The sequence below is a fragment of the Pempheris klunzingeri genome, chromosome 15 (genome assembly GCF_042242105.1).
Source record: "Pempheris klunzingeri isolate RE-2024b chromosome 15, fPemKlu1.hap1, whole genome shotgun sequence".
NCBI classification, from domain to species: Eukaryota; Metazoa; Chordata; class Actinopteri; order Acropomatiformes; family Pempheridae; genus Pempheris; species Pempheris klunzingeri.
This window is the reverse complement of record NC_092026.1, coordinates 4893420-4900747: the sequence shown is the minus strand read 5'-3', so window position 1 is coordinate 4900747 and position 7328 is coordinate 4893420. Positions and strand designations below refer to the sequence as shown.

Genomic DNA, 7328 nt, shown 5'->3' with positions numbered 1-7328 from the left:
AACATGAAACAGTAAAGAGTCATTTCAGGTAACAACATGAGCAGCTTGAACAGGAAGATTTATTGATTACGTTGGCAGCAAAGTTCCCACACAGCCAACAGTGTGCATTACTGTAAGTCATTACTGGGTTTTTTTTTACATTTACATACATTACATTTTCATTTAAAGACAGTTGAGGAACCCCCCAAAAATATTTTTCTTTGTTACTTATGTATCAAAAATGAATATGTATGTATATGTATATGTATATGTGTGTGTGTGTGTGTGTGTGTGTGTGTGTATGTATGTATATATGTATATGTATATATGTGTGTGTGTGTGTGTATATATGTGTGTATATATATATATATGTGTGTGTGTGTGTGTGTGTATATATATGTATATATATATATATATATATATATATATGTATGTGTGTGTGTGTGTGTGTGTGTGTGTGTGTATATATATATATATACACATAACTAATCAAGGTCAGATGTAAAAAAGAATGTTTTCACACTTCAGATAAGTCTGAACATGATCCGCCACACAAGGAATGATAGGTAGAGCCGCAGAAAAAAAAATAATAATTTCAATGATGCAAGACAATCGAACCAAACTTTCCTGTCAGAACATGCTCGTCCCTGGGAATCTTAATAACAAAGAGCAGTATTCTTCAGTTTGATTATAATGAGACAGCACGGCTAGATGAGAAATGTCCAGGGTTGTCAAAGAAACACTAGAAGACAAAAACTAAAATATTACAACGTAATGCAATATCAGCCCAAGATGTGATGTAGCTTATACTAACTTTAACTTAAACAATCTTCCTTCACTATGTCTCTGCAATTTGATCCACCTTTATGGATCATGTTAGATCGAAGGAAGCTGATTATTGGAGGGTATTCATTGTTATGCACTGCCCAACACTGTCGACCATTAAGCATCTAATCGCTGATGTCTCTCTCACTGTCGACCTTCAGAACTGACATGGTTTGGTTTCTCAGTTAAAACACACAGCTCCATATTGGAAAGTGGTGTTTCAGGACGAAGAGTCGTCTTCGGTGAAACACTACAGAGGTCCGCTGCCGGAGTACACAACGTTTTCAGTCTCTGTAAAAAGAGCAAAATTTGCCACTGAACTCGTCTTCCGATCACTCGCACAGTAACAGACCAGAGGTGTCATAAAATAGTGTGAATGCAGAGTGACAAAAATAAACTTCCTAGAGGGGAACATAGTTGTGGAGCCCACATGGAACTGAAATAGATCTTGCAAAGGTGTCCTTAAGGTACATGTTGCTAAAATAGCTCTGAGGCTGCAAACAGGTTTGATCAGACAACATTCAAGGACGTGATCTTTTACCACAAACGGTAACACTGATTCCCTCGGAATGACACAATGCTTTATTAGCTTCCTGTTAATAATAACTTAATAACTTAATCTCTGTGATGACTGTGGTACTCGGTGCTGTCAGTAGACACACTCACCTCTCTCACTGTTCCCGGGGTTACAGCCATACTGTAGAGAACCCACAGAGGAATCAGGAGAACTGAAGAGATAGCAAGAAATATCCCAATGGCATAGCCCCACCAGGGGTACTGGTAGGTGCCGTATTTCAGAGGGGTGAACTTGATCAGAGAGAACAGCAATATTCCCTATTTAAACAGTGGAGACATGTAGAAAGCATCAAATTAACAGCATATATTTGTATATATGTACATGTTATATGATTTCTTGTCCTATTTTTCAGCTGGATGTCACTCTTGAATTTGTCTCCTCAGTTTGACCTCTTACAGACACAACAATGCACCACAGATTTACTTACCACACAGACAGACGGTGTGAAGAACCTCCAGCAGTACTTCATATAAGGCGAAGGGTAGTAGCCAATCATCTCCTTTACTTTGTCGTAATAACGATCAGCACCTTGCAGGCAAACAGCGATATTAGCTTTATCAACTTTTAAAGCGAATGATCGAGCACGTCACCATTACAATACGAGGATGAATTAAAGGTTCAGTGCAAATGATTTGCAAAGTGAGTCGTGATCAAATACCAATTCAAACTTTTCTTGTCAGCATAATTTGTAATATTTTGATCAAAACAACAAAGACAACTCTTTCAGAAACTCTGATCTAATTCTGAGTCTTATAAAAACTGCTGAAAAGTTATCAATTATACAGTTATTGATTATGAGGCCAAAATATAGAGTGTGACTGGTGGCTAATTTAGAATAACCAACTGTGCTATTACTTTACTAAAAGCACATTGTCCTTGAATGACGATGTTGCTCACCAAATATCCATCCCACACAAACAGTCTCCAAAATGGCAAAAAACATAACTGGTATTCCACTGGCAGCATAGTAGTCAAACAGCATTAATACATAAAGTCCTCCCTACAGCACAAAACAGACAAAACACACATGAAGAGCAAAGAAAAGAAAAAGGTTTTGAGGAAAAACATATTTGACACAGATTAGAGGCTTACAGACAGACAGGTGGGTCATTCCAGGAGTGGAGGACAGTTTAGGTAGCAACACTTTCGAAGAATTGACCCCTCATTTTATAATTTTCTGTTATGTACAGGAATTCGTAGAGCTCAGGCATCAATGGTACACTTTTTATAACAAGATTTAGTTGTTGTTCTCTATGTTCATTGTCCGTTAAGTTAAAAAAAAAGGCACATTCACATTGAATACTCGTTTAATTTCACTTTCAATTTATCAATTTAAGCAACTTTTTAGGTCCAACTTTTCAATAGTCACGCATTTTTCTAATTTCTACTTTCTAATTTCAGTATTTTCAAATATTTGCTCAAATACATTATGCATATAATCTATAGACTATTTAAAAAACAAGAGAATAACAGCTCGGGAGTGTTGTTTTATAATATTTCATTTATCTTTTAGTACTTTAGTACTTTCTTCACTGGGCACGCTGCTCTTTCACACTGCGGTTCGTCTGTCTTGTCGTCTTCCCTTTTTCGATATCTTTCAATGCTAATGTTAGCTTTTTCCCAGGATGTTTTGCTAGCTGAGGCAAGGACAAACATAATCATTTGATAAAGAAAAGAAAACTCTGAAACTCATTTGTCTTATTCTGATAACATGAGCAACAGGGTTGCGTTGGTTAGAGTGACACATTCAATCATGGCTGACATGATTGGAAAAATATGAAAAATAGAGGAGAGGACTTAATTGTCTTCTCCCCATGGTGGTAGATTTGAACTAACTAGTTATTTTAACTATTATATTTTACATGCAAAGTTGGTCGCTAAGAAGGTGGGACAAGAGAAAAATGCCATTTTAGGGGATTTTCAAGAGCTATTTGGTATTTTAGATCAGATTTCAGAACCACTTTTTCTAGAACTGTGTAGAATTAGGTGTAATTTAGGTGTAATTTACAAAACAAGAGCATGTTTCAGTATTTTATGCACAAATTATTTGAAATTTCATGGGTGGGGCAGCAAATGTCCTCCAATTCTGGAAAGTCCCAGGTACAGTATTTCCAAACAGTTTTAATTCCCCAAGTAAAACAAATGAACTCTTACCTCAGTCACCATAAACAGGCCAGTAACGAAGCATACAGCACAGATAACCAGCAGAAGTAGTTTACGTCGTTGACCAGTGAGAAAGAGGGACGGATACGTGTCTGATATGGACGTCACCAAGCCTTCCAGACACACAAACTGTGGGTAAAAGATTACTGATTACCTATTCTCATATTTTTACACTTTCTACACTGATCATTACAATTTGGCAGTTAGTGTAAGTAAATCTGATGTTGAATGGTAACACTTTACCTCGCTGTCCAGTCCAAGGAATATCATCATTATGAAGAAGAAGGCAGCCCAGAGTTGGGGTAAAGGCATCATGGCTACTGCCCGGGGATAGGCAATAAAAGCCAGACCAGGACCTGCAACAGGTCCAAAGTAGAGGGCAGAATAGGTTAGGCATTAGTACTCTTATAGAATACAGTCTAACATTAGACTTTAGATTATTAGTAAGTAGAATTTGCTGAGCTTATGTCTTGAGATGGTGAGTAATTACAACTAAAACTCTAAATTCTGGCCACATATACCCAAGCTGGTTTAGAGGCAGGTGCCCCCTGAATCCCTGTCCTCTACACCTTACTAGTGTTCCTCCATCACTAAAACAGTGTTTAAGATGTATTTCAAGGCCTTGTGTGCTTCATCCTAAAATATCATTGCACTTAAGCAGCGAAAACAAAACAAAGCATAGTTGCATGGTGCGTGAAATAGGCCTTAAAATAGACGTTAGTTACGTTAGTTAGTCACCAGATGTCTATTCTAAAGAGACATGTCATGTGTGATCTAGCTGCAGGCTCGTTAGACGGGTTAGACTCGTGAGACTTGTTGATCCCACAGGCCAGCGATCCTCCCCCACACCAACAGGGTTAAACAACACAAGCTAGTGATAGGAGGCTCCATAGCATGTAATTATCAGAGCTGCAGACTTGTGAACAGACAAGTGTAACATGTTTAGTCTCTTCTGCAGCTACTGCAGTCATTCTTTTGGCTGCGGCTGGTGTTCAACCCTCACTAACTAGAGAGCGGTTACTTGACAACAACGGCCACCATTTCAGCCCCAACCAGAAGATCCTGAAGTCCTTCTACATTTTTTCAGCAATCATTTTCTAACATGTATACTATGTTTAGAAATTTGCTTTTCATGGCCTTTAAGAAATAACAAAGAAATGCAGGGTCCCCATAAATACTGTACATATACAAGGAGGAGAGTGAGGCCTTGTCCATCACAATTAAAAATTAAGCATCTGGCACATGACAGCATTGTGAGGACCCACACGCCATCTGGGGACCAAAATCCAAATTTTGGTTCAAACAATTTTAAACAAATCAATTTGGAATTAAAACTTGCAATTGATTTATTTTATTTCATCAAGTGTTGTAAAGAAAAACATGTTGGAAGATATTTATTATTGAAAACATCCCATACCTGATTCAGCCACTGCAGAGATGTCGACACCTAACTCATATGACATGAAACCAAGAACAGAAAAGACTGCAAAGCCAGCAATGAAGCTGGTTAAACTGTTGAGCGTGCACAAGGCAAAAGTGTCTCTGGAATTAGAAAAGATGTTTATGTACGATATCCTGCATCACATAAACACTTAAAGGCATCACGAGTACGTGCATAGAAAAAATTAATTCTCCTCACTTGTAGCAGTTGTTGTTGTATTTGTTGTGGCTTCCCAAAGATTGCAGACAGCCTGCGCAGACAACATAGGAGAACAATATCTGGCTCCCGGCATCCAGCCACACCTTAAAGGAGACGTATTATTCTCACTTTCTGAGTCATACTTTTATTTGGGGTTCCCACTGGAATATTTTAACATGCTGTACATGCTCCAGCAAAAAAACTTCTCATACTGTGCATACTGGTTCCAAGCAAAGGCGCCCCATTAATTTTCCGTATGTGATGTCACAAGAGGGGCCGAATCTAAACAGCATGTTTACACAAGGACTTTCTGAAAGATGGAGCAGGAAAAGAGGTAGAGGATGGTATTTTCACATATTTGAGGGGCTCTATACACAACAGACACACGTTTCCGTTGAAATTACTTTAAAAATGTGCATTTTGCTAAATATGTCCCCTCTAAAACAACTGAATTGGTTGTAACTGCTGCATGTGTTTAGGTATTTTGAACGAGTGTGTTTTGATGGTGCCTCATGTGCAGTTAATCACTCTCACATAAATCTCACCTGCGGATCAGCCAGACGAGTCACATCAGGAGACAAATAAAATCGAATTCCATCTGCAGCTCCTGGCAACGTCAGACCACGGATCAACAACACAATCAGCATCAGGTAAGGAAAAGTGGCCGTGAGGTAGACGACCTGAGAGAACCAATACATAATTCATTCAATGTGATTTTTTTGCGCCTCAATTATCGTGAGCAGAATAGGTGCATACATCTCACCTTTCCTGACGTCTTGACTCCTTTCCAGATGCAAAAGTAACAGATGATCCAGCTCAGCAAAAAACATCCAGCCAGGTCCCAGCGGATACTACCCACCTCCTCGATCCCCGCAGACAAACCCAGGATTCTCCTCCTGCGTGCAGACATAAAATGATGTCAGGTTACACTTTTATAACTCTATAACATCTTTGATAATATGGGTACTTACTGCCAGAATTCTTCAACTGAAGATGTTGCATTTTGGTCATGAAATGAGTCATTTTGATTGTTATCAATGCAGTTCTCTTGAGGTGGGAGAGTGAACAGTAACAAGTTAGAGCAGCTAGAAACTTGCTGTTATGTTGATATTGAGTCAGCGCTGTGAAAATAAACACTGCATTTTAAATACAATACATACAACATCATCTATGACATATTGCAGATGTGTACCTGTGTTCCAGGTGTTGTTACAGCTGGCCCAGGGGAGTACAGTGTGGAAGGTGGAGAACAGGTAGAGGAAGGCCCAAGCCAGGATGACGATATAATATATCGCAGAATATAGCGCTACCATTTGATTGCCATGGCCTAGACCTATTGACAAAAATATGATCAACATTAGCAAAACACTCGAGTTATGTTACAAGTATTTCAAATACAACATGCACTGTGTTGAATATTTAAGTAACAGTACCCTCAAATAAAGGACATATTTTCCTCCAACATGTGATTCCACCCTGACGTGTCATCTGTCCCAGAGATACCTCCAGAAAGAAGAGGGGGATCCCACAGGTGACCAGGATCACAATGTAAGGGACCAAGAAGACCCCTAAAGGGAGCAATTTAGCAAAGTAACTGATTTAATATAATTCTTCTAGTGCGTTCACATTGAACTTTCTGCTGGACAGTACAATGAGACTTTTGAATCACAATATCACCTCCTCCATTTTTGAAGCACAGATATGGAAATCTCCAAACATTGCCTAACCCAATGATTCCTCCAATTACTGCCAAAATGAACTCCGTCTTGTTGGCCCACTGGCCTCTCTTGTCACTCTTCAATGAGGGATGGTTTGGATTGATGTCATCTTTCAGATTTTTCTCCGGATTATTTGTTGGCTCCATCAGGACAGATCTGCCATTTTGAAATGTAAGTCATGAGAATTAATTAATTTTCATAAAAGAAATGTAAGACTCTACTGTAGTGGACATTTCCATCAAGCAGAGCACAGTCTGTGCTGTAACATGCATGTTACTTCTTTGATGCTCAGCATTTAACTCTTCTACAAGCTCTCATCATCAACTCGATCCGTATTCACAGTAACACCTGTATGTCGTGGAAAGTGGTCGTGCAGTAATGTGCTGAGATAAACTTCCCTGCAATGTCCTTCAACTGCTTCACTCAC

The 7328-nt window shown here is 38.9% G+C and overlaps 1 protein-coding gene across 1 annotated transcript; it reads right to left on the bottom strand.

Annotated features, from left to right (window-relative positions):
- Nucleotides 1–910: 910 nt before the first annotated feature.
- On the bottom strand, nucleotides 911–7047 carry LOC139214879 (sodium- and chloride-dependent GABA transporter 2-like). Its single transcript, XM_070845819.1, has 14 exons — nucleotides 6861–7047; nucleotides 6617–6751; nucleotides 6376–6516; nucleotides 6155–6230; nucleotides 5947–6079; nucleotides 5729–5863; nucleotides 5184–5287; nucleotides 4962–5086; nucleotides 3788–3900; nucleotides 3536–3673; nucleotides 2279–2381; nucleotides 1809–1909; nucleotides 1471–1638; nucleotides 911–1095 (listed from the first exon to the last, which is right to left on the bottom strand). The coding sequence occupies exons 1-14, from the start codon at nucleotides 7045–7047 to the stop codon at nucleotides 949–951; spliced, it is 1806 nt and encodes a 601-aa protein (XP_070701920.1). The 3' UTR covers nucleotides 911–948.
- Between the last annotated feature and the right edge of the window lie 281 nt (nucleotides 7048–7328).

What these genes read in the sequence shown, in the direction of transcription:
- LOC139214879 (XM_070845819.1), bottom strand. Translation starts at nt 7,047, where the DNA reads ATGGAGCCAACAAATAATCCGGAGAAAAATCTGAAAGATGACATCAAT. An exon ending in AATATGTCCTTTATTTGAGG is followed by an intron (nt 6,517 to 6,616) that starts GTACTGTTACTT and finishes TTTTGTCAATAG; the next exon opens with GTCTAGGCCATGGCAATCAA. An exon ending in CTCTGCAGTGGCTGAATCAG is followed by an intron (nt 3,901 to 4,961) that starts GTATGGGATGTT and finishes GACCTGTTGCAG; the next exon opens with GTCCTGGTCTGGCTTTTATT.